The 26716-nt window shown below is 44.6% G+C and overlaps 1 protein-coding gene across 4 annotated transcripts in view; it reads right to left on the bottom strand.

The window, feature by feature from the left end:
- The window catches only part of NTRK3 (neurotrophic receptor tyrosine kinase 3), a 210731-nt gene that overhangs the window by 51621 nt on the left and 132394 nt on the right, over nt 1-26716 (bottom strand). The window contains exon 13 of one of the 4 annotated variants that reach the window (XM_054077534.1): nt 15371-18024. The exons of the other annotated variants lie outside the window; for them this stretch is intronic. Coding sequence (XP_053933509.1) covers nt 17906-18024 — 119 coding nt within the window. The 3' untranslated portion in view covers nt 15371-17905. Of the gene's footprint in view, nt 1-15370; nt 18025-26716 lie in introns of those variants that run through there. 4 annotated transcript variants of the gene reach the window in all.

The raw sequence follows: 26716 nt of genomic DNA, 5'->3' as shown, positions 1-26716 counted from the left end.
ACCGTGCCCCCACCATAAATGCTAAAAAAATCCAGTTGTACTGAATATGTTTTGGGGAGCATTTGACTGCTAGAAGGGTGGCATTAAAGAAAGAAGTATGGTTTAGAAGTGGTTCAAGCACCAATCCACAGCTGTAAACTCAATCTGAAAAGAGAAAGAACTAGCCCCAAAGTTTGGTGCAAAATGGAGACGTATTTTTAGAAGAAGCACAGTTCCCTCCAGATGTGGAAGTGTGAAAAGGCTCTCAGAAAAATCTGTTGTGACGGAATATCTGGATTGACTCAAAGCAGGAAATTTGATGAAAGGGACCGGTCTTCTGCATTTTCCAGTTAGAGCTCCAGGAAGTTTGGAAATGCTTCTAATTTTTCCCAGCCTTACCATCATCACAAAGGAAGAGGATAATTTTGGACAAAATATAGCATCTTCTGCTTTCTCTTTTCCTTTTTTTCTTCTGAGATCGCTGGGTTCCTATGTCTTTTCTTGCTCCAAGTGCAGTCATTCTCTCACCAACAACTTCCTTTGGTGGTCATTACACGAGTGGCTAATGCAGCCTAACTCAGAACAAGAAAATTCCAGAAGTAAGGCTATATGAAGTGAAAACATGAGGTGCTGAAAGACAGACCTCAGGCTCAAGTTATGATTTCATTAGAAAGCTCCTCTCCAATTTGCCCAATTTCCATCTCTCCCTTTTTTTCCCCACCTCCTCCGACCCCCTTTCTCACAGGACCAACACAGGACGTGCTCTTACTTCTATGGCTTAATGAGGTGTTCCCTCAGACTCATGTTTTCCTAACACCCCAAACGGACCTTACTCCATCTTTCTGCCCGAGGTTTCCTTGGCTTTCTCCCTACTTATTCTGCCTGCACAGCCCCATCTCTTTTTTCATCTTGCCAACTTCTCCTGCAGAAGGAAACCCCTGAAGGAGGAGTAATGTGAGACAGCTCTGTCTGCTCGGCTCTAAAATCGCTGCGGTTTGGGTGATTTCAGCAATTGTTATACGGCAGCAAATCACGCAGAGAGGAATAAAGAGAAGGACAGATTGTACAAAGGAATTAGCTAATCTGATGGCAATAGCAGCTGGTCCTTGTTATCTAGGTCTGTGTATACTTCAGGCTTCCCATACTCCTTTGGCCTGTGGTAGAATGCAATAAATACTGAACTGGTGCTCCTCTGATGCTTTACACAAAGAGATGTCCACCCTTTCCTCTCAGGTCCTCTTCACTGCTGAAAAATAAGCAGCATAATGGCAGGGCAGCTCTATACAAGAGAAAGGAGCATCGGGTCCATCCTGCAGAAGGGGGACTCCGACAGGCAACAGCTCAGCCATGCATCAACTCCAGAGCTGCTCCATGGTGCAACCTGACTGGTTTCACAGACATTGGCTGAGTGGAGGCACCATTGCGCCAACACCACCTTCCTTTCCTTGGCAAAACCAGAGCGTTCTGAGGAGTGAGAAGTGAACCACAAAAAGATCTCCTTGGACAAAGTTTTGGAAATCTCTAATCACCAGGAGATCGGGACTATTTAAGAAACTACATGTGCTTGTTACGACACTGCCCTTCTTTCCCTGATGGTACTGCTTTATCATATCCCCCCCCATGTCCTGCCTTTATTATGCTTATAAGTGAGAATCCATCTCGGTTTATTGTCTCTGACACTCCCAGCACAGGGAGAGCATGGGGTAATAAAACACTACATCTTTGTCCACTTGTCTGTCATCTTCCAGTGATGTCTCCTGCCATTATAAGCCAGACAGTTGGGGTGAATTTTCACAGAAAAACATCACAAACCTCAGTGCGTGCAAGAAAGAAAAAAATATATCCTACAGTTTTCTCCTGTGGCAAAACATCAGTGTCTGCACCAGGGGAGAAATACCCAGTTAATTCTTCTTAAGGGCCCTGGTGAGACTCGAGAAAACATTCTGCAGTGCTGGTAGCCTCAAAAGACATGATTAATTGCAGATGGCAAAAAGGTGCGTGTTCAGCTTTAACTGAACCATGTGTGAGAACTGGATGATTGCTAAGTTGGTATTCAAGACATATTGGGAAGGCAACCTACCACAATCTTCAGCTACAAAACAAGATTATATATATTTTTATATATATATCATCTCATATATGGCTTAAAAGCTTAAATTTCAATGTGTATACTGGAGTTTTACAGCAAGAACATACTGCTAATGGAAAGGACCAAAACGAGCAAGATTACTGAGAAAGTAGGAAAAGGGAAATAATGTTTTGCAGTTAGCTGAGGATGCAGAGGCATAAAAAGAACCTCTCAAAGCTGGCAACAGCAATCTGTAGATGAATATATGTGGGTGATGCTGCAGAGCACAGAGTGGGGTATAATGGTGGAAAGATCTCTGATGTGCTATTAGCTCTTCCTCCTTGCTAGCCTTGGACGGGTCTCATTTAATCGGAAAATGTCTTGAACAAGAACGTATATCTTGCTTTCCTGAATTGTCTTAATCGGAGGGCTAGCATCAGATATTAGGATGGTAACATGGAAAAATCAGAGGCCAGTTTCCACTAATCTAATCCATCAGTCTGCCTCCAAATCCCGCTTCATTATTGCAATCTGAGCTGGGAAAGCGACCCCAAATTCAGCTTGTATTATAAAGGTCACCTTGATGTCTTTTCTTTATCAATTAGAGTTTAAATCAAGTCCCTTAACTTTTTCCAAGGGCAGAGATTTTTCAAGCTGCTAACAGGCAAACCTACCCAGATCAATATCTGAGTGCAGATGAGCACCCAAAGTTCAAAACTTTACTCAGACTTCTTGCATTCACACTGCCAGGCTGCGATTCTCCTGCAAAGAGAGTTCACATCAAGTCATCCAAGGTCTCCAGATTAGGAACTGAATTGCAGAGAAAGTAGACAAAATTAAAAAAATAATGAAGGAAAAAATAATTACCAAGTTGTTCAAAATCACATCTTCATTCCTGGAAGGGATTCAATGAAGGAGGATTCGTGTGCTGTCCAGCCTGCTTCATTTATCCTTTCTTCATAGACAGCACTGTGTCTCCACTGCAGAGATCGCAGTCTCTTCATGCCACATCTCCTCTGGCACAGGTATATTCCCAGTGCTATTCATGGTATTGTAGGATGGATAGACATCCTCTCTCTCTGTCTCTATTCTCTAACTTGGGATTCCTCTCTCAAACACATCCCAAATCAGGAGAGGCACTGTGCATGTTTGGGACCTCAGTCACTGTCGGCACTGGTGAAAAATCATTCACACCCATGAAGTCACAGCAGGGATGACTCTGGCTCCTGCTTTCAGTGTTTCCTTGTGGGTAATTAGCAGACATCATGAAAAACACAGGTGATTAAGAGTGACCTCCAAGGACACATCACTTCCAATTTCTTTCCAATTGGAAACTCTTTCAGCAATAGCTCCTTTCTGTCACATACTCTTAAGCCAGATTTCTACACAGCCTATTCTTTTAAATCCTACACCAATGCTTCTACCCTCAGTCATTTATCTCTGATGCTGCTCCTTGTCAAATACATGCTGAAAATCTCAGTGTACTATATCCACTGAATTTCCTTTATTTATAGTGGCAGTTCACTCCTTGGGGAACACCAGCAGATTAGTCAAGTGTGACTTCCCACTACTTCAAGCCATGTAAGTTTGGCCTTCACAGAGCGTTGCTTTTCCAGGTGTTCTCCCACAACATCCCTTAAAGTTTAAGAAGATTTCCAAGAATTTCTCAGAGCAAATATTAAACTTGCTGGTTTGTCTCTTGTCCCCATTACATCCATACACCTTCCAACTCTCATCCACTTGCCTGATTTTAAACACGCAATTTAAAAAGTCAGTGAGGAGCTTGGCAAGTGGTATGCACTCCCACAGGTGTGTACATTATGGGATGTGCTCTCCACCTGCAGAGGATGTTCACCTTGTCTCGTGCCTTTGAACAGCTGGCCACTGATACAGGGAGATCTTTCTCTTCATCCTCCATAAAATTGGATGCAATTTTGGAAGATTAAAAATATTTAATAATCTTTCTCTCCTCTTATCACTGATATAAGCTGACTTTCATTCCCTGTGGCCAGTCTAAGTTCTCCATATATCTCTCTCAAGATAAGCACTTTCTTCTCTGTATCCTCCATACCAGCTCATTGTTCTCCTTGAAACTTCCTCGCTGTGAGGCCAGTTTCATTGTGTCTCAGAGACATTTACATGGAAAAGGACCTTGTCTGAAATACACCCTCAGCATCCTGTATGGCTTTTTCCCTTTCTTTTCTCCTGCTTTCTTCTTCCTCCATTCTCCTTTCACTGTGATACTGCAGCAGTGCCCCATCACCATCTCTGTCTCTTGTTTAGCCAGCCTGGCATACATCAGTCCTTCCATTCCTTCTTTCATTGTTTTTATTTTTAATAGACTGAATGTTTAGGGCAGCCCTCCCCATTGTATCTTTAAGATCTCCACTAAAGCCCAGCCAGCTTTCTTCAACTCATTTTGTATTCCCCATAAGCCTGCTTGCCAGAAGGCCAGTGGTTTTGTACGGCTGTCCTCTCTGCAGACCCTCCGCAGCACTTCAGCTCTGCAGGGAATATAATCACCCTATCCTAGATGCTCTTCAATTTCAAGTGTATTTATTACAGCTGCTCAATTTCCTTTAATCCATCATTTCTCCTCCTCCTCCCCCCAACGACTGCCTTCTTTTCACCAACCGCTAAGTGCACTGAAGGAGGCTTTTACCTCTGACCCTCACTGGCTGCTCCAGCCCCATCCCTGCACTGACTCAGGCTGGGTGCCTTGTGCACTGATGATAGCTCGTTACCCATGCGGTTTAACGAATGCGCCAGGCCCTTTGCAAACAAGTACAAATGTCAAAGACAGCATACTCTCACTGGTGACACCTCAGAACTAATTGAGGGAGAGAGGACAACACTGTCATGTACAAACTGCCTGTATCATCACCACCGAGATGGAAATAAAGTCTGAGAAACTCTCCCAGGCCTGTCTGAGAGAAGGAAACCTTAATAACCGAGTGTGCCCATGTCTGCCAGAGTCTTGCAAAATAATGTGCTTCTCGGGGAGGTTGAACTATGTTTTCATGTAGAGGATGCATGTCCCTATGCATGAGCATAAAACCACAAGCATCCCTTCGGAGCTGGTGCTGGAACAGCAAGAGAAGCCCCAGCTGATATGAAAAACATCAACAAGCCTTTCTGTACGTTAAGTTGTGTGAGCACGCACGCACCCCAAGGTTTAATTTGTGTATTAATGCAATGACACAAACAAACAGGGACTGCTTTCATAAGCTACAAAATCCTTGAGTACACTGTAATTAGCTGGGCATGTTAAACCACTTAATAAGCAATAGATAGCACGTGCCTGATGCTCCGGTGTCTTGGCTCAGTGGGAAAGACACACAACTGCTTAAATATGAAACGAGTTCAGTTCTTAGGTGAGCCCTTAAGAAATATCATTTCATTCCCTGTTACAGGGAGTGTCTGCTTGGGGTAGACAGAGCTGAGACCAGTGCCAGGCTCACAGGCCACAGTCTCTAGCCTTCCCCTCGCATCCTGTTCCCTGTCTGACCATGCTTTCCCACATGCTTCTTTATGAACTGCAACAGCCTGGGGAAGGTAACTCACTTGCCTCAGTTTCCCTTCCTGAAAATGGCCTTCAACCTATATCCTTAGCAAGTCTTATTGACTATTGAATGCAAAAGTGCTCTAAAATCCTTCAAATAGGACAGATACAGAAAAAGGGAAGCAACATAGGAGGATAAAAAAAATCACACAGATCCTGTTTCACAGCAAATCCCAAAGCTTTACAAACTAACTGCAGATTCATAGGAGTCCTTTCTCTTTTGCAATCCTGTCCTCTCTACTCACTACACAACAATTCACAGGAGCAATCTTACCCTTCAGACTTGACTGGAAGCACGCATATTCCTGTGCTTACTCAGCCCCCTTATTTGGGTACCAGATTTGGAACCTTCTGGACTAGAAGCAGTATGAAGCTCCCCGAGGATATGCCTAATCTGGTTAGACAAGACAAATGAGCTGCCACGTGCTCTTTCCATGATCGGGCAGCTCCCAGGCTGTGTCTAGTAGTTTCGAAGGAAAGACAGAAAGGGCTGGCACTGGGAGCATGCGGAGAGAGCACATTATTGGGCTTGAGGGGAGTTACTTTTTCAAATGTTGGGCTACTTTTCTTGTGACATCTCATTTTTTTGTGCACTCTGGGGAGCAAATACGTGGTTTCTGAACCAGGTAACTAAGGCCTGTGAAGCAAATGGCTGTATCTTAGCATCCAGTATGTTGATTTGGATGGCGTAAGGAGAAAGGAATACATTCGTATGACTCCATATGACACAGTGGCACTACCATGACTTTCACCAGCTCACAAAGTGGACCCACGTAGCAAAAGACAGGAAACCCTCCAAAACACAGCCCAAAAGCTTTCTCTCCAGTGAGTCATTACCAGGACTCGTATTGAGATCACTCTTTTCTCACTCCCAAAGGGGTTCCACGAAAGGGAGAAAGTCAGCACGGACACAACCAGAGCAGGCAAGATGTCTCTAGGGTTACTCAGAATTTCTGAATCTGGAATGGGCAGGCAGTGCCTTAATTTTATCCCACATTCCAGCTTACACCCACAACGATACCACCAATCCACAAGCTTAACAATTTAACTATCCTAGCACATCACCACTCGCAACACCAGCTTTCAGAAAGTGGGCAGAAAAGTTCCCTTAAACACCGCCTCCACTCAAGTCCACCACGGGCACTTACAGCTCTGCAGCTATTCCTAGATCCCAACCGGATTCTTCTTTTCATCTTTGTTCTGCCTCCTATTCTAGTGCTGAACCCCAGGCCTGCTGCCTTGGAGCTTCCTCCAAACGCTGCATTCATCCATTTTTAAAGGTGACCTTCCAACTTTAAAGGAAGTTAGCAAGCCTCACTGTCTTCATTTGCCCTCTCCTTCTTTTCAACCTGCTCTTTATTATGAATTAAAAAGGGCCCTGAAAGCTTTCCCTATTAAAAAATAAAATCTTTAGAAAGAGCACAGGTTTCCATATCATTTCTCTCCCAGTTTTTGCAGCAGCCTTCTTGGGTGTCACAGCACTTGCTTGCTGCAACCTGTCAGCTGCCAGCTTTGATGGTGAAACCTGTGTGTTTTTTTGGCCTCCTCGTATCCCTGGGGATGCTTGCCATTCCAACCCTACCACTGGCATCCCCCTCCCTTGTGCTGTTGCTGTTGTTTGGCAAAGCAGCACCCTGAAATGTGAAAAACAACCTCTGAGGGAGTAGGGGTGGAAGCGGGGCTATTTTTAACTTGGATCATACTAGACAACCAGTAAGACCGTGGTCTCATAAGCTCTTGTGCTGGCACAAATAAATAGCAACAAATAAATGAAGTTCTCTTTACCTCACCTTACTGCCAAAGCTGCATCTTACAAGCCCTGGGGCCATGTAGCAATGGAAACAGAAGGTGTCTCCAGCCCTTAGCAGTAATAATATTAATCTTGCCAATGAATTGGTCACAGTAATTAAAAAGGCAGTAACAAAGCAACGTGATAGTTTCCTGTTGTTGTGGTACAACATTTTGCTGTTTAACCGGGACATGCAGGACCTGAATTTTTACTGCAATACAACTGAAACAAGAAAGAAAACTATGATTTTATAAAATAAAAGCTCAACTCGCAGCCCTTCTCTTAGATTACAGAATCAAACCAAAGAAAAAACAACCAACTTCTCTTCCACCAATGTTTTCACTTATTTGACTGTGAGTTCTAGTGCTATTCAGACTGGTTATGCCAAATATTTCTTTTTGCTAGGAGGTCAGGACATCACAAACCAGTGTCATACAGCCACACTCTGGATTTAGTCGGCGGCATCAACCTCCACCCCAGGAATCACAGACGTTTTCTGTGCAATGGACTTCTGGCTGCCAGGAATGAGGCTGACACCCACAAACTCACTTCATGCTGACCACCAAGTGACCCCAAATGAGCAGGAATCCTAATTCATAGCTAGTTTGTGCTACACTGAGCCTGCAAGTGTTGTTTTGCTTGGCACAGTCTGAAAGCAGCCAGCCTCTCTTTACAAACCACTCAATTGCACTTTTCTCTGCTGCTGTTTGCCAGACCCAGTGTTAACCCTTCAGCCCTGCTTGACCCCCGAGCACATCTAGGACTCTTTCACTCTCCATCCAAGCCAACGTGTCTGCCTTTCCGGGCAGCCCGGCTGTGCTCTCACATGCTTACTACTACATATCTTTTACTCCTTTAAAGGCCACCCATTGTGCTGCACATCATGGGAAGCAGCTGATTAGGTTCTTGCTACAATTATCTACTGAAAGTAGCAGAGTACTTCAGATTTTTAGGAGAAAAGAGGGCTTCCCAGAGCAAAGGCAAGATCGCAAGAAGAAGGTGCTAGCAGGTCAAGATTTAGTACAATAAATAATGGAATGTTCCTCGCCTCACCCCCTCAGCCTTTCCTTAGCTCTGATGCTCAGTTTCATCTTTGGGCTACGAATGATTCATAGAGCCTTAAAATATATATAATCTATATCTCCTAGAACAAAGAGTCTTTATTCAGGCTGTTGTGAGGGAGCAGGAAATAGCATGCGCAATGCCTGCACTTGGGCTGAAATGTCCCTTGGGAAAGGACCCATGTGGCTCCCTCCTTCTTTCCAGACTCAAAAGCTGCTCTGAGTTTGAAGCTCAGCTCTGCAAGAGACCCCAGCCCAGTCTCTACAACACAGGGATGTGCTTGCTGCTGAGGGCATCAAGATTTGCTTTCTTGAATCAGACCCAGGACCAGTTCAGAGCCACGCTCTTCTCACCCATCCCTGGCACACGGGATGTACAAATTCCATTGGAGCACTGCAGGGGACTTAAATCATTTATGCCGGATTACAGACAGGGCAACTACAGCAAAAACTTACCTCCATTTCACAGCCTAATCCACTGAGGACAGTGCCATCCTGACTTCCAGTTCTCTGCCTTGGGCAGTAGATCACATTTAATGATGGTGTTTCTTCCCTTTAAAATTCAGCACCACCTTTCCACCATTAGTATTTGATTCCTACTGTGCAGACAAACACAGACATACACACATCCCTGCACCATGACCAGCAAACATCTACTTACTTCTCCAAGAACGTCACTTCAGCCAGTTCCAAGAATGTTATGTCAAAGTAACCTCCTTTCCAACCGAAGAGGGCCATCCTCTGATCTCTTGTTGGGGAACCTAAGCATGGACCTGGGTAAGATCTGGTGAAAGCTCCAACCTTGTGATGAACCATCCTTACTCAGAAGGGAGCACAGGCAAACACAGGCAAAAGATGGAGAGGTCTCAGATAGGGCAGACTTGGCAGCAAAGTGCTCTGCGGCTCATTTCCAGCCAGCTATGGGATGCCTCCATCCCTGTGCTGGCAGGCCAACAGCCCAGGTTGCTGGGAAATCTGAGCTTCACAGTGCTACAAACTAATAGCACAGACATTCCACAAAAGGTTGAACCATCCCTTCAAGGGATCACCTATTCCTGTATAGCCCATTTGTTTTCAGTGGTCCTTTCAAGATCAAAGAGCCAGGTTTCAGTCTATGCTGCATCTACAGCTCATGATCATCACAATTCCTTGCTCTCGGAGCCTTAGACTTTTCTTCCTTAGAAAGAACATTGCTGATCCTTACCCATTTGGGTGTACCTGACAGTACCTTTTATGCTCAGGTGTCTTCTTTATTTCCTAAAAGTGACTCTGTTTTTCTGATGAAAGATATTCTTCTTCCTTTGTAAGATTCCATTGATATCAATCTGTCCATTTTCTTTGAGGCTCAGGCCAGCACCACTGAATCCAGGGGAGTAAATTTGGCACAAGATTAGATGCTTCACACATTACAGACATGCAGAGGAGCTTTAGGACCTAGACAGAACAGTACCCAACTCCCAAGAGTTCCCTCTGAGGTTAACTGGTTTAAGCTGAACTTTAAGTCTAGTCACAGGACAGTATTTTCATCCAAGATACACTGTCAGGGATTCTGTTGCCTTCTTCTGAAGCTGTGGCTAATCAGATCTTCTATCAGGATCAAGTGGCAAGCGATTCATATGGCTGCAAAAGAGGCAATGTGTCTGTAATGCACAATCTGCTGGCACCAGGCAAAAGGGAGATTAAGGTACACTAGAGCCTTTTTTGCTTATTATTGATGCAACTGAGAGACTTGTACTATCATCAAGCAGCCACCCTCGCAGTTCTTTGCTCCTGAGCTTTCTAAGGTAGGGAACAGCCATGCTGAACACCTCTCACAGCTCTGCCAAACCTGCTGGCACCCTGGCTGCATCCCTCTGCCACCAGCCCTGACCTGGGCAGTGAAATAGGAGTGACAGGAGGAGCTAAACCCTGGCTCCAGCAGCACTTGGCTCTTCTGGTTTTTAGCTCTGATATAGTGCCAGATCTGCAGCATTTCCAGCCAGAAGAGCCCCAGCTAGTTCCTGAGCAGGGACTGACAGTTTCTCATGGATACTGTCTAACGCAGACAGTCACCCTTTTTGCATTTAGAGCAGATCCATCAAAATAATTCCTGCAAGAAATCTGCATTCAGCATATTACACACAATAGCTCCCTGGAAGGAGAAAAATGACACTTACCTGTCTTTAAGCGAGTCTTTTCTCAGTTGCCTGCAACATCTGTGCACTGTGAGATGTGATGGCTTTGGGGGACGTGTACCTCTGGAGTTGTTCAGCGCTGAGCATATGACTAGAGCTTAAATGCCCTTAAACTTGCAACCCCCTCTGGCACCATTCGATGAATATATGTGTCTCAGGAAACATAAAGCAAACCTGCAGCCACCTTTAACAGTCTACAGGGGACAGGAGCAGGCACTACCAAGGAAGGAGTGACTATGTGCAGCTGCTCTTATCACCCCCAAATATTGCTTGGCACTCATGTAGCAAAACCAAAATGCTGTTTATCCAGAATATCTCTGAAATTGCCAAGCAACAAGTCCTCATGAGAAAATCTGAGCAGAGGTACAAACTCTTTGGTCTGGCAAGACAAACTCGCAGCAGTGGTATTTGAAATGTTCACTCTGCATTATCATGACACCACCTTACATCCCTGTTATTGGCAGCAGGGACTGAATCCCTGCAGGACTGGGCCTTCAACACACGCAGAACATCAACTTGCAAGACCATGAGCTCCTTGTCTCTTGTATCAGATGTTGCAATACACTCCACCGCCTCACCAATCAAGTCTACAGACTGCAGACATCTCTCTCTCTTTCCCTCCCTCCCCTCTCCCAATTATCTTAATAAACAGCCTGGACACATCTCTGACTCACTTAAGATAATGATGACCTGACTATGGCATATTCAGACATCCTGGCAGTTTATTGAGTCTAATGCAACTCCAGCCTGGCTCTTTCTGACTTCTCATGAAGGAGGCTGACCACCCACTGAGCTGTGATCAGCAGATAGGGATCCACATAAATATCAGACTTGGGCTGCTCCCAGAACTCAGGCTGGAGCCATGAAGACTACCAGCTCTGAAAATAAGCTCTAAGGTACTCCAAAGGGTCTGGGGACCAGTGGTTTGTTTGGATTTTTACCAGCAGACAGACCTGGTAGGGTGGTATCAGTCCCAAGATATGAAGTAGAAACATGGGGTTAAGGACAAACCCAAATACCAAATTACTGAAGACCATCTCTGCATATCACATTTCTGGCTGCCTGTCTGAAATATTCACTTACCCAACCTGTAAGCAAGAGCAGCACCAGTCAGCCAGTCACACAACATGAATATTTGAAGCAAACTCTCAGAGGAAAAAGGCCAAATAGTCTGAAATCACAGGCAAACCCTTACAAAAAGTCAACTTATCTACAGGAATCGAGTACAGGTCACAAATGACTCACTTACAGCAGCACAAATAATTTAACCAGTGCTTGGAATGAATCCCCCCACTTTGTAGAGAACAACCAAAATTTATTCCTGATGATTAGTCAGCAGTCACAAGTTCAAAATTAGTATCAAAGTTCAAATATAATTGCCTTGTTTGGCACACTGCTTTACTGTAGGAGATACCATCATCTTGATTTAGCAAAGGAATCATCCTGCATTTGTTTACCAGAGCTGGGAGTGTGGGTTGGGATTTATTCTAGCTTTTAATTTGACAAATTTAAAGTCTGAAGTCCACCTCAAAGCACCGTCTGGCAAAAGCTCAGTTAACATTCTTTTGAATCTCTGTACCAACTTCAATAAAAACAGGCACTTACCACTTCTCTGGAAACTAATTACCAAATCTCAGTAAGGAACACAGATGAACAAACCCCAAAACTCCAGTGGTGTATTCAAGAAGCTGAAATTTGGAGCTAAAGAATGATGTCAGGAACTGATACAACCAAACTGAGCTCCCAGCAGAAGCAGAGAGGTGTCGCATCTGCACCCTTAAGCCCTCTGTGTCTTCCCCACATGTCAATTTACAAGAAACACAAAGGAAAGCACCCTCGGCAAATTAACTTAGTTTTATCATTGGGCTTCATATGCTGAGTTTTAGGGGTCAAGGCAAAGCAGGATCTATGCGATCCCCATGGTGTGGACACACGGTAGGATGTCCTACAGCCTGCAGTGCACCCCTGTGGCACAACAAGCTCAGGCCACCAGAGATGTAGGGCCAGCAGCTGATGCTCTGCGGCATCAGCCCACCAAAGAGCCTGCCTGTTGAGAACAGAGTAGAGGCACACATCAGAGAAACCACAAAAGATACACACAAAGCAACATGCACCACAACAGCAGAGGAAGATATGTTGTTTCCCCATCAGGTAAAGCACCTTTTCCAGCTCTTTGTGTGCTGCTCTCCCACCACGCTCTTTCCCCTTCAAAGCAGCTATATGCACTCTCCCACAGCTTGTTAAACTTTCCTGCCAATTGATTAGGGTCTGCAGGCACTGCTAAATACACAACTAATAGGGACTCTTTGACTTATTGCATAAACCACACAAGATACACTGGAAAACGTTAAGCAAAAATGAAGTCGCTCAGCATTGATTTCTTGCGTGCTATTTTCCTGCTATTCCTCCAGACCTGTGGTTTTTAGCTTCACTACTGTGTCTAGGCCTCTTTATCCTCTGCTAATGCCAGGGCTTAACCCTGAGCACCTGCAGCTTGTTCTGGGTACTAATCAGAGAAGAGCGGTGATGCACTGCTGCAGTTTGCTGAAGCAGCAGGAGCATCTTCTTCTGACTGTCCACATCTCCTGGGACTTCTACCCCACCGCCCTGGTCACAGACACAAGCTAGAAAAGTCAAAGACCTGATTGTAGAGAAAAATATCACCTTCAAAAAAACACTCCACTATCTATAGAAAAAATGGGTTGACTCCTTAAAAGCACATCCAAATAAACAAAAGAGCAGCAAAACCATCAAGACACATCCTGTGCAATTTGGATAAGCAGCTATAGAGACTCAATATAGCCCAATTGTGACCCACAGCATCACACACATCAAACGCTTGCCTGCAGCAAGTCCCACCAGACCATGTGTTGTTTCCATCATCCAGAGAAGTATTGTGCCAGAATCATACGGTGCTCATCACACTCACTCCAGGCACAAACTACAAGAAACGTGACTCCATCTTTTTAGAGTCAAGACACAAGGAAACAAAACGTTGCTTCTCTGCTTGTTCACACGCAGGCTTCACACTACAAGAACCAAGAAGGCAGGGTTGTGATTTTCAGAAGGAGCTGATACATACCACTGCCTACGTCCTACCAAACCAGTACCCCAGGCTCCTTCAGTAATAAGTTCTGTAAATAGCTCAAGAGCCATTTGAAGCCAGCGTGGGAAGGGAGAGCAGGACAGCAGTATCAGTTCATTGTCCAGCTGTCCAAAAGAGCACAGAGCCTTCACGTGGGTACATCAGGCAACAGAACCAACCAAGAAGCAAGCACAAGGACAAGTAAGCATCCAACCCCTATGAGCACATCAGAGATCACAGGCATAGCGATCTCTGAATCCTTGGGAACTAGAAGCAGCAGGTAATATCATGGGAACTCATACAAAAGGAATCAGTTGTCCTAAAATACAAAGCAAGGTAGACTAAGGCCGACCATAGCAGCAGTCTAAATATTTGGCTAATCAACACCCTGTTTGCAACGTTTCTGGGCTGATAACAGACCCTGGAGTAGTGGGGAGGAAAACACAGAGTTTCCAACACCTATGTTTGCTTCCCACATCTCAGAAAGGAAAGGGAAATAGGGATGAAATTCAATGCAGCTGAGCTGCCCATCTTCTGTGCAAGGTTCTATGTCAGTAGACAATTATTTGACTCAGGAATCACAGAAATCCCTGGAAAGATCTCAGCCATCACTTAATCCTGTGAACTGCAGCACCCAATCACTTCTAGAGGCATACTCATTAGAGAGAAATAGCATGCAAAAATTCACTCTTAGCACTGTTTTGAGACATTTGCTTGAAAATCATGCCAGGATGTCACAGGAACAGAAGGTTGCTGAAAAACATGTTTCTATTTTGCTCATCAAAACTCTCACCAGGTTCTCTAAGATGGTTACAGCACCAATCCACCAGTATCAGCTCAAACACACCCCCAGCCTCATGCCCACAGTCACCTGCAGGTTGGCACAGATTTAAGTCACATAAATCACATCTCCCATTAACGTTACTAAGACACAGCCACAAAAACACATCCTCGTGCCAAGCCCCGCATGCTGCAGAGTGGCTCCTCTCTACTCCTGGAGCAACCAACCACCCTTAGACAAATTCCTGATGAGCCACCCAAGCACAACACTCGTGTACCCCACTGCCTCTATATCACACACATCTTCACTAGCTTAATAGAAGGTTAATTGCCCCTGATGAAGGGACAACAGCGCAACACCCAACAGGAAAGAAATTTGCACAGCCAAGCAGGGAGACCTGTAGCAACAGCATATTCTGAAACAAGAGCACTGCAAATAGAACAAATCTTTCAGTATCAAGTTGCCCGAGAGAAAAGAGTCCAAGTAAAACTCCCTCCCCTAAGTACAGAAACTTGTCTTGGCAAGTTCTGACACCATCTCCCAGCAGCACTACCTAGTCCCTGAGAATACAACCATTTCGAGCTACAAAAACCAACAGGTCATCTACTGATAGCAGCAGCAGCTACGCTCGTGGACAAGAAAACATCTTTACGCCTGATGAGAGTGACAGAAGCAAGAGCTACACCTGAGCAACATTCACATCACAACTGTAAATCCCACCCTCCACAGCCCCCAAAGAAGCAAACAAACCAGACTCCCCACACATGGACCATCTCATGAAGAAGTAGACTATAGGATGTCATTCTGAACATTTATTTATTTTGTCTTCAAAGAAGAGACCTGATGCAGCTGTTTCGTTAGAAAATAAAGTGTTTATTAAGAAACTAGACATTGAACACCCCTATAGTCTCTGTGAAAAGGGACCGTCCCATTTCCCATTAGCACAGGATGATAGTTATGGCAAGATAAGAATGCTCAAAGATGGAGGAGTCTCATTGACAGAAAATGAGGTAATGATTTACAATAATTAAAAATAAAATAAAATTTTAAAAAAACATCCTTAGACTTGCTACTTAAAGCCACCAATTGCAAACAGCCATGACTGGCTTTCTTTTTCAGCAGTGAGGAACCAGAGACTTTAATTGGTGTTAAACAAATTGAGACATTGATCACAGTGGGGAGAACTGTTTAAATTATGCTGTACGGTCCGGAGGATTTCTTCTAAGCAGAGACGGACCTGAGCTGCAAAATTCAACCTTTCCTCTGCTAGGGTGTTTGGATATAGGCTTCTGGTCCAGGCCCACAGATGTATCTCTATGACTGATACACACAGTTGAGAGCAGAGTGCCCTGAACAGTGCTAAGGAGAGGAGATAGTTCAGACAGACAAGACATCCCCAGGTCAGGTGGGCGACTTCCAGGAAATGAGGAAATTCAGTTCAGACAAGCACCCAGTGATTCACACGCTTGGCAAAGCTCCTCCTCACTCTGTGAATCTGCAGAATTGAGGTGTCAATAACACATGGCCGCAGGTCCTCTCTGGTGGTGCACCTCTTGCATTTCCAGCTCCGATGCGGGCAGGAAACATTGTTGGGAGTTTTGGTCATGGTTTCTGAAGCCATCCAACCTGAGCCAGGCCTCCTCATCCTAACGCAGATGCCCCCTAAGGCATGTCCATTAACTTAAAGCAATCTGCTACCATTTTTCCTGTACTTTTCTATTGCACTTTACCTTTATATGTGAATGAACCAGGAGAAGAAGCAAGAGAATGGAATATTCCCAGGGACATCCCTATGGGAAAGCTGATAATAAAACCTCCTGGCAATCTCCAGGGTGGTTCATGCAGGTCACCCATGAAGGCAGGATGAAGCAGAACATTCCATTCTGAGGCTTCTGCTCTGTTCTGGTGGAGTGCGACCGTGACTCTTTCCAGTGGCAGTGACCCGTTAGGGCTGGTGATTTAGAGACATCCCTGATGTGATAAGGTCGTCTCGGGCCACCAAGAAGGCAAGCAAAGCTGAGTGGCTGGTGAGCAAGCTCCGGGTTCAATACTCCTCTCAGAAAAGGATCTGGCCACACCTGAAGCTTTTGGAAGGTTTTTCTCCCTCTAGAGAAAATCTGCCTTGCTTATAGGTTATCACTGATATGTGTGAGCAAATCTGTATTTCCCATACAGGTGAAATCCAGAAAGTCCAAAGAAAGCCCTACAAGTTGCCACGAGGGCAGCTGGCTTCTCTTGAGGACGGGATCAAAGGGTTTATTTTTCCATCTGAGAGGCTTTGGATGAAGTAAGACAAAAGTGGGAAGGGAGAGGGGGAGAGAATATGAATATCAGCCAGAGAACAGGATCAATATTCCTGTTTATGCCAGAGAAGAAGCAACAGAATACTTAATTTTTCCTCCTCTTCAGTCAGCCTCAAGCTGATGGTTCTGGGTACGCGACTAGGTTACAATCAATCTCTAGTTGGGTGGGAATACAGGGGAGAGCAAAGGAGGCTAGAAAAGGCCCAGCAACTGGGACCTGCGTGCATCTGATATGCTTTTTCCACTTTGCTTACTACCCTAGTCCTGGCAAGGACCCTCCTGTTCTATGGATTCTTCATCCATGAGGGAAGTCCAGGGAACTCCTCAAATAAAGCTCATCGTTCAAGCAGCAGGGAGAGACCAGAGTACGACAACGATATAGTCAGATCCAACGAGCCGCTCTAACACAGACAGACAGACAGACAGAAAAAGCCTCCTAGAGTATGCACAGTTCAAAGATAAGCACATTCTCTTCCTGTCAAAGTAAGAATTCTTTTTTCTTTCCATTATTATTCCTTCCAACATTACTTTCTGTGCAAGAACTGGGAGCGGGGCTGCCTTTGTTCTTACCAAAAGTCTTCGTTCTGCTTTAGTTTCTTCCAGGCTCTCCGCCTCAGCTCGCTCTGGGAGACCTCCCATGGCGGTGCCACATAAGAGGTGATGGCGGCATTCACTGGGTGTTGCGAAGACACAAGCTTACAAGGAAAACTCCAAGCAGGGAGGACATGACTAAAGATGTCAGTTTGGTTGGCTTGGTTGGTTTTGTTTTGTGTTTTATTTTAAAGCAAAAGTACAATTATTTACTGTGTTATTAGGATGACTCCTTTCAATTGGGTTTTAATTCTCTTTATTTGCTCTCATTGCTGCTGTTGTGCCTTGCAGGAATATTTAACGAACACAGCGACCATTGGAGGAAAAGAACAACCCTGTTATCTGGTGACAGAAAACCACAGTTTCAGTAGGCTTTAACGTGTGTACAGGCAGGGCTGTAGAGTCCTATTAGGAGGAGACCTCAATCCATATAGACCACGCTTACTGCTTCCCACCATTTTGAGGGCACAGCCTATAAACTTGACATCAGAACAGGGACTTTTAAGGAGTTTTTAAAAGCCATGACGTCCTTTGCTGAAATAAACACTGACATCCTCAACATAAATGCCTTGGTTAAGAGGTTTGGAATGTCCAGGGAGGCTTATTGGATTCAACATAATTTCTCTGAAACCTAAAGGGGAAAAAAAAACAGAAAAAAGAAAAAAGCAAAATAAAGTAAACGAAAAAACAAAAAAGAGCAAAACTAGAAAAAAAGAGAGAGATATCGACACACATGTAATTATTAAAAAAGAACCAAATGAATAACCAGCAAATGGCTGCCGTTAAATTAAAGCCAAAATGCCCTCTCTGGGCAGGGCTACCTCACTCTGTCTCTCCATAAAGAACAGGCAATTATTTCACATGGTCTGTGCATACAAGTGCTTTGAGGACAAGGGGCATGCAAGCAGTCTGGACAGAGAACCAGGAACAACTCTTTTCTAGAGGTTCCCACTAATGAGGGGTGGAAAAGTCCTAATTCCTACCTAGTCCATCTTTCCCTTAGGCAGTGAGTGAGGGAAATGGAGAATCCTTCCTATGTCTATGTTTCTTTTATAATTTATTTAGTCTGGCTTAACATTTCTGAAGCAGAAGTGTGCCACTGCAAGGCTGGGGAGACCTGACTGTCATAACCCCACAGACCTCCTTAACCCCAAGTTGTCCCATCTATGCCAAAATCTGCACACTGCAGGTATCTTCTCCTTACACAATCCCACCACTCTAAAAGTACTTTGAAGGTTTAGGATTTGCCAGAAATACTGGCCAGATAAAAAGGAAAAATAAGTGGAATAGAGAACATAGGCATACTCCTTCCTTCAGTCCCAGTGAACTTTTAGGGCAAATATAACATTTTCAAGAGCTGCATAATTCTTCATAATGCTCCTGCCTTGGGATGCCTCAGCCAGGGAAATGCACTACTAGCACGTTTCTAGTATAGAAATTATTAGATGTTAATAACTATTAAGGATGAACAATATTATCTGAAGCTAAATAAGTGCAAATAATCAGGACTTGTCAGAGAGTAGTTTTCTGGACTGGAGGGACCAAACCTTTTGCGGAGCCCTGGATCTAAGTTCCAGGAGGGAATCCTTCTGCTGAGACATCCAGTCCTTCATCCTTCTCCTAAAAGTCCTACCAAAGGAGGGCACATCCTGGTTCACTGTTAGAACACATCCTGAAGTTTAACCTCTATTTCCCTTCTTCCTGACTTGAACTCCTCTTTTATATCAGCTTTTGTGCCAAGTCCTCCAAGTTCTTGCACAAAAACCCCATGCATTTGTCTTCAGGCATCAGCTCATGATTACTTTCTCAGACACCCGTTTGTAACAGTATTTCTACAACTAAGGCCATCCCAATGGACTGGAAAGAGACATGGCAGGAATAGGCATAGGCCATTGAAGGCAGCTGCTAAGACTGCAGTGAAGCTGCTCTTAGATCAAGTATGTGGACATAAAAAGCTTTTTCTCCAGCTTACCAAAATCCCCAATACAGATCCACCAAGTTGCCAGAACCAAGACATGCACGGCAGTGTCCTGGGGATTGCTCTAACCTGCCCTGCTCCTCATGGGCCCAAAGAGTTTCTCCAAGAAAATTACTGTGAAGTCTTAACTAAACAACTGATCTAAGGCTAGGAAAAAGCTTCTGCTCCTCCTACAGTCACAGGATGCTTAATAAACCAGATAACATAGCTTAAGTCTGGCATCACTAGAGCAGCATGGAGCAGCTCAGATGCCCCTATGAATTGATCTCCATAGGAAAGGTACTTTCCACCAGGCTAGGAACAGGAAGTTTCTCATGTCAAATCTACACCAGTCAGAAGATGTTTTCTTTCTATTACTTCTTTCTTTTTTTTTTCTTTTATATTTATTTATATTTCTTCCCTGCACTATTTTATTTTATCTGCTCAAACACATGCATCTTTTGATGAACGTGAGCATGCAGAAAAAAGCTGTTTGTTTGGTTTGGAACTGTTTAAACTTGTTTGGGGGAAACTATGTATTATCCTCAGTGGCCCTGAAGGGCTGATCCACATGGGAGAGTAAGCCAAACTCAGCTTTGCCTCATGTGTCATAAACAAAATTCATAGGCAAATTCCAAGTGTTGAAATATCACTAGTAGTGAGAAAGTGCCTAGTCCAACACTCAGAGCCAAAGCGGAGTTTAAAGTGCTGATGCTTGGAAATGCATATGTAAACCGAGTCCACTTCTTACCAAAGTTACTGGGAGACAAATAAACATGGCATCCCTGAACATCACTATTTATCGTGTTTTGTTTTTCATAATATAAATATTTTTTATGGCCACCAAAGGATAGCTGGGAAAGTCTATACTGAACAATACCAAGTATCTCCAAGGAGCACTTCTGTCTGTTTTATTTTCTTTGCATTTCTTAGCTCTGCTAAATTAAGGCAATTCCACTTCTATCGGACCACATCCAACAGAGCTAAAAACCAACTGGGGACACACAGCCTCAGCAAAGGGACATGTGAAAGATCAGCAAGACTTAACGCTGGGGATGTTGAGGGCTTTGTCGTCAGCACTATGCCGTGAGTGCCAACTGCAGAGACCTCCAGTGACAGGAGGGTCTTTGCAGAATGGGGCTGCAGTAAGAGTTACACCATAACTGACATGCAGTCACTACTGAGGGACAATGAGGAATGTGGTGGCAGGACAGCCTACGTTTCTGAAGCTTCAGGCTGAACACACATACCACTGGCTTGTGAAAGCAACACCAGCATCAGTCACTTTGGCATTCTTTCCTTTTAATATACTAAATTCCCCAAAGAATTTGAAATAAACCCCATGCTTCTCTCCTGACTGGTTTTCTCTCTTTCCTTATTGCTGTCTCCCACATTGAACTACTACCTTCAACCCCATTCTCTTGTATGGAGCAGAAACCAATAAGGCTTTTGCTAGGTTTATGTCTTTGCTGTCAGATGTGAGATGGATCATGTTCACTGAGATGTCCAGGGTTAAAACGGGTGAATCTCAACAGGTTCAGAGTTTGGATGCTGCTATGACAAATGCCTTCTTTCTACCACCAAAGATATCAGCTCTTGAAAAACTAGCTTGGAAATGCCTTAAGGAATATGGGGGTTTTGGCTTACTGCCCTCTTGCCTTTCCCCCAGAAAATCAAAAAAGTGAAAGAACAATATTCATCACTTTAGAAGGAGTTGGGGAAATTTTAAAAACAATCCCTATTGTGAAGTTTCACACTTGTTACTGCTAGCTGGAAACTAGGAAGAAAAATTCTATCTTTGACATTTGTTGCAGATTTGGAGGGAAACTCCAATATGCAAGCCTGAAAATTGTAAGGAGGTAAAAAAACCACCCTGTAGAAACAAATCAAAAGCATCTCCAAAGGCCTACAAAATTGGGAAGGATCTGACAGATTAAACTTCGTGCTTCTTCCTGTTCTAGTGAGACCACATTTTAAAGTAAAACATAATACTGTCTGTACGAATAGCCATGGTATGGTAGGGAATAAATGTATGGAGAGTGTTGGAGAACAGGGAAGGAGGAATGAACTGAGATTTGCTGTGCAGCTCTAACAGCTTGAGATGGAGGAGAACGATGGGGCATTTCTTTAAGCAGACTGGGAGGACGTGGCAATGAAAGGACAAAAAAGTTGAAGGCAACCAAACCATGCAATCAGTTTTTGTCTCAACCCTGGCCATCCGCTTAGTCCTCCAGAGCTGTCTCATGGTTCCCAGCATCCTGGCTAGTGGGTCTCCGCTACTCTGCCCCTTGCAGACACCCAATCCAGCCTACAGACAGTGCCCTGAAGGGAACATCCTTCCTCCACTGACAGAGAGCAAGACTAAGGAGAAAAACTAGATAACTTCACCTCGCCTTCACTGTTTGCCTTCTAGTAAAACTGAAATCATTCAAATATACCATGTTTCTAGGGCTTTTGAGATGTGAGGCTGCTCCAGGTCATCTGAGAAGAGCAGCAGGGAATTTGACACAGGGAGGTGAGGGAAAGAAGCACAATTCCTAACGGCAGCCCCATCCACCACAGGAGTGGTGCAGCCCAGTTTCGAAACCCAGGGCTGGAAATTGCTTCTAAAAGAGCAGCATAAATTGCTGTGGGAATGAATGAGAAAAGCAATGGGATGCCATGTAACACCTGGCAAAAATGGGTTAAACAAAAATACTAAATTAGGGACAACAAGCTGGCCAAACATAACATTGCTATCCACTCAGCCCACATCTTTGATCTCTCTTCTGTGTTACAACAGAATTTATGATATAAAGGAAAAGCAATAGGAGACTCCAACAACACTGTATATTTTCTCTATGCACAGATATGAAGTACGAATAGCATCAAAGAAGGCATGAAAGCCATCCAGCCTGGCCTGCATCCAAAGCAAAGGAAATAGCCATCCATCCAGTCAAAGCCTGGACCGATACGTCTATATCTGAGTGGAAAACAACACAGCAATCCAGTTTTCCTGTCATGGATGAATTCATTTGCAGGGCTATGATACAAACCCCTCTTTCTTTTCTCTGCCCCTACAACATATAGCTGGGTGAGATGGAACCCAGCCTGAGGCTCCACTTGCCACAACAAAGCAGGTCACAGAAGCTCAGAAGAAGCACACCTCGAGGTTCTCCCTGACGCTTTCAGCTGCATATCGCACCCTGTACCACCCAAGGTAAAGTCAAAAGAGCCTAGACCACCTCTTATTTACACCAACTCAACACTGTTGACCACAAGGGAGAACTGCAAGAAAATCCAGCCCACAGATGAATTTCACACCGATACACAGACCTCAAACAGATCTTCTAGTATATAACAGTTCATTTAAGATTCCAGAATGGCTCTGAAAGCTACAGAAATGCTTACGATTGTTCATTTTCATGGAAACAGGGTCCTTATTCCCCTCTATAGCATCTCTCACCTTGTACCTTTGTTCATTTTCTATGGTTTAACCTCAAGCATGTCTCTTGCTTTAGTCAATGAGTCTTGACATCACTGGAAACCTCTCGGCGATGTGTTAGATGGAGCTCTAGCTACAGTTTTTGGTATCTTCATCTTCTCCAAAACCAGAAAATCATGACCAGAGGACTGCAGCACTGCATGCATTTTTGAGAGTAGGAAAGGGAAGAGATGGGCAGAGAGCAAGAGAAACAGCAGAAGCAAATGGGTCCAGAAGATCCCATTTCACCACAAATTTCTCTCAGGCTTAACTAGAGCAGAGGATGGAGTAGGAGAATACCGCAGGCACTCAGCAGCTGAACAATGTTCTTTAAGAAAAGGATAGAATTTGCAGCAGTGAACTCTTAAGACAATGTAAGATTCATTAAATCTTTGGTCAGAGGAATTTCAGTATCTGTTGCGTTTCTGCTGCTGCCGCCGTTATTGTGGCCATGTCTGTATTAGCTGGGATCACAAGTTTGTTTTCTCTGGAACTCTTTCATGAATGGAGTAGTTCCAAGATACTAAATGATGTAGCCTGATAGCTCAGGAGGCAGAGCTCCAAGATTCCCCACCGACTCCCCTTAGGAAAAGCCCCAAAGTAGGAAAGCATGTACCAGGGTATAAAATAAAAATAAGAAGGAAAAAAGTAATTTAAAAAAATCTATTTAAGTCCAAGGACAGAATAAATAGGCTATTTTCAGGTCTGAGGTGCCCTATGATTGAGTTAAAGCTACCCTTCCTGTCCAGAGGCACAGCCAATGCTTTCCTCCAGACTGTGCAGAGGTGCAGCTATTTAAAGCCACCCAGAGGCCCACTACGTGATGGAAAGCAGCCAGATCAGTTGGGCCTCATCGGTCTTGTTTTCGTTAGATTGAAGCCAGAGTATGCAGAACGACTCATAAGAGGACCAGGGAAGGGGGGAAGGACTGGGCATCCAGCAGTTTCATCCACAACATTCAGAGCCTCTGCCTCATTTAAATCATACTGGGTCAGAGAAAAGGTAACTTAGCAAAGACAATGGCTGGTTTGTCCCTTGCAACACCCATAGCCATCTAAAGTTGTGTGACAAAACTCTTGGCATTTATAGGTCAGCCATGAGAACAAGCTGCAGGAAAGTGCTTGCAAAACGCCTGAGAGTGTTGTGCTACGTGATACCCTGGGCATCATCAAGCTGTTGCCCTGCCTCTGTCCCTCCATGTGCTTGCACAGCTATGTCCAGAAGCCTTCTCCTTTGCAATTCCCACTGCCTGGAGGAACAACCGCATTCCCCTGCCTCCGCAAGTCCCCGTTTCTCACTGCCTTTCACTGCCTCTGCACTCCACAAAGCCCATGGGACCTAGCACGACAGATCCCCATCCCAACAAGTAATACATCATTTTCATCACTTTGTTTTTCAAATATATTCTTTTGTTAATTTTAATTTTTTCTTTTCTTCAAGTCAGCCCTCAGAGTGCTGCCAATTTAAGCACTATGTACATTGTTACAAGAGCTTCTCATTTCCACTTTGCCTGACAGGTACCCGCACCCCTCTGACACCGCCTCTGCTCCCCAGCTGCTTCAGGCAGCAATAGTTACCCTAAGCATTTTACACAGTTATTGAAACCACTAACTAATCTGCCCAGAAATGAATATCCACTGGGAAAGAATCTGGTTGGGCTCATGTTCCTTAATTGCTGATTAATTCCAATTATGGTACAGCTGATCTACCAGTACCACAGATCACCACATCAAAGAGCCAACCAGCAAAGGAAGCCCCTAAGTTAGAACAGCAAAAGCCCTGTCACACACTTCTGTTTAGCTGGAGAGCGCTTCATAAACATTAATTTGTTACACCTCACTCATTCCCTGGGGAGGCAAGAGCTGTCATATTCATTACGCAGATGGCAAAACGGTGGCGTGGAGCAGAGAACACAGTTTCTCCAAAGTGTGCAAAGGAATCTTTGCCAGTCAGGGGGTACTTCAACAGGGAATAGACGCCACTCCTGTCCTCCCCAGGAGCTCAGAGGTCTAGAAGGGGACAGAAGTGCTTAATAAAGCCAAACAGCTGGGATATGAGAGCAGATGCCAAAAAGAGACACGCACAGTGGATAGGAAAGCATACGAATGCTGCAGTCTGTAGTTGGCACCTGCCCTGCCCAGGCAGTCCCACTGATGCTTCCTGCTCTTCTGAGGACAGGAGGTTCGTGGAGGAGCTGATCAAGGCTCAGGATAAATCCTTGCTTGCTCAAGTCTCTTTACTCTGCCACCTGCTTCAGCAATACCTTATGTTGTCTAGAAAGGCCAGAGTTGCCCTCCAGGAAGCCCAGCGGCGGTACAAGCCCAAGAGCCTGGAGTGTCAGGAAGAGCATCCTGTAGGGAAATGTGATTTTGTGACGTTTACAAGCTGAGGATGGAAACTGAGGAGTGTACGAGATCTCAGCAGGCAAGGAGACACCAAGCACTACAGAGGAGCTGTAAATGGGAACAGGAAGAGCTGAGGGCAAAACCACAGTAAGAGCAGCAGGAAGCCTTGAGGAACAAGATTTTGTTCATTTTTTTTAGGCTGTTCGGATGCTGCGTTGTCTGGAATTATTGTCTTTTCTCTGCATGTCTCCAGAGCTTCTCATCAATTGTTTTTGAAACAAAGGCAGCCACCACAGCTCTTCTTCTCTTAACAATTGCCCCACTAGATGGTTCTCAAAATAAGTTGCCTTCTGCACCAAAATACATGAGAAGACTGTCATTAATCTTCCCAGGAGAAAGCTCCCAGCTCCAGATTTTGTTTCAAGACCATGCTTTGGTACCTGCCAGTATGTGGCAAGCTCTAAAACACACACCCCAGGGCACAAGGAAAGCTGTACTTTCCCTGGGGAAAGAAGGGACTGAAAGCAGGGGAACGTAGGTTTGTGCTGGGATCGTACTGGTCCTAGGAGAAGAATCTGGGTAGCACCAACCAAGTGAGCGGCAAATATTTGCGGTGGACTTCACTCTGCAGCAGGGGAGAAAGAGCTCTGCTCCCAGAAAACACACATGAAACAGTACGTTTTTGCAAATGAAGATAAGGAATGCCTGGGAAGATTCTTGCAGCCTTCAAAGCAGAGATGAGGTGACCAGGGAGGGCTGCCGATACGCAATGAGACCCTCACTCCACCCCGCAGCGGAGAGTGAGCCTTGCAGAGCCGGAAAGGTCTGGCACATCACAACAGGGCAGCAAATGAAGACCTAAGCCCAAAACGCATGTCTGCTATTGATTAGGAGTCTTCATCCAAAGGAGGAAGGAAGGACTAGGGTTTCTTTCCTACAAATTATTTTACAGTAAGTGGTCTAGCTGTGAATTTTCGCTCCAGCAGTCAGTTCCAAGCTTAATGAACTACATGACCGCCAGACCCTTCTCTGACCCAGTTTCATTTACAGGTCTGAAGATAAGTCTTTCTCTCTCCCTTCTCCCTCTCACATCAAGCCACCTAAATGCACAAGGCACTTAAAGCACTTCAGCCCAATCTTATTTCACACCATGTAACTCTGTGCAAGCCTTTGTGTGTTCGCCCTATTTGTGTCACTGTCATGGGCTGATCAAATACCAGTAGGGATGAGGGACGGGGAAGGGGCTGCACTCCCAGGTCTCCAGATCGGGAGGCACTGGAACACGGAAACTCCCTGATACACAACTGTCCAAAACCCAGTTTCCTTCTGCCAGAGGATTTTACTCTTGAGAAAAAAAAGAAACAGCTTTACTTAAAATATAAGTTCTTTCCTCTTCTCCATCAACTATCACCAGAAGTTCTGTCTGCTACCACAGCCAGGACACATCCTCCTCTATGTACGCTGCTTCTCGAAGCACGAGTTGCCCACACAGGGGAAAAAGCATGCAAAAACATAGCACTTCCATATTTGCACGTGCAACTAAATGTAAGAGATGACA

The sequence above is a fragment of the Cuculus canorus genome, chromosome 12, assembly GCF_017976375.1.
Source record: "Cuculus canorus isolate bCucCan1 chromosome 12, bCucCan1.pri, whole genome shotgun sequence".
Classification (NCBI taxonomy): domain Eukaryota; kingdom Metazoa; phylum Chordata; class Aves; order Cuculiformes; family Cuculidae; genus Cuculus; species Cuculus canorus.
Note: the sequence above shows the minus strand (reverse complement) of the source record. Positions and strands in the feature narration are given on the sequence as shown.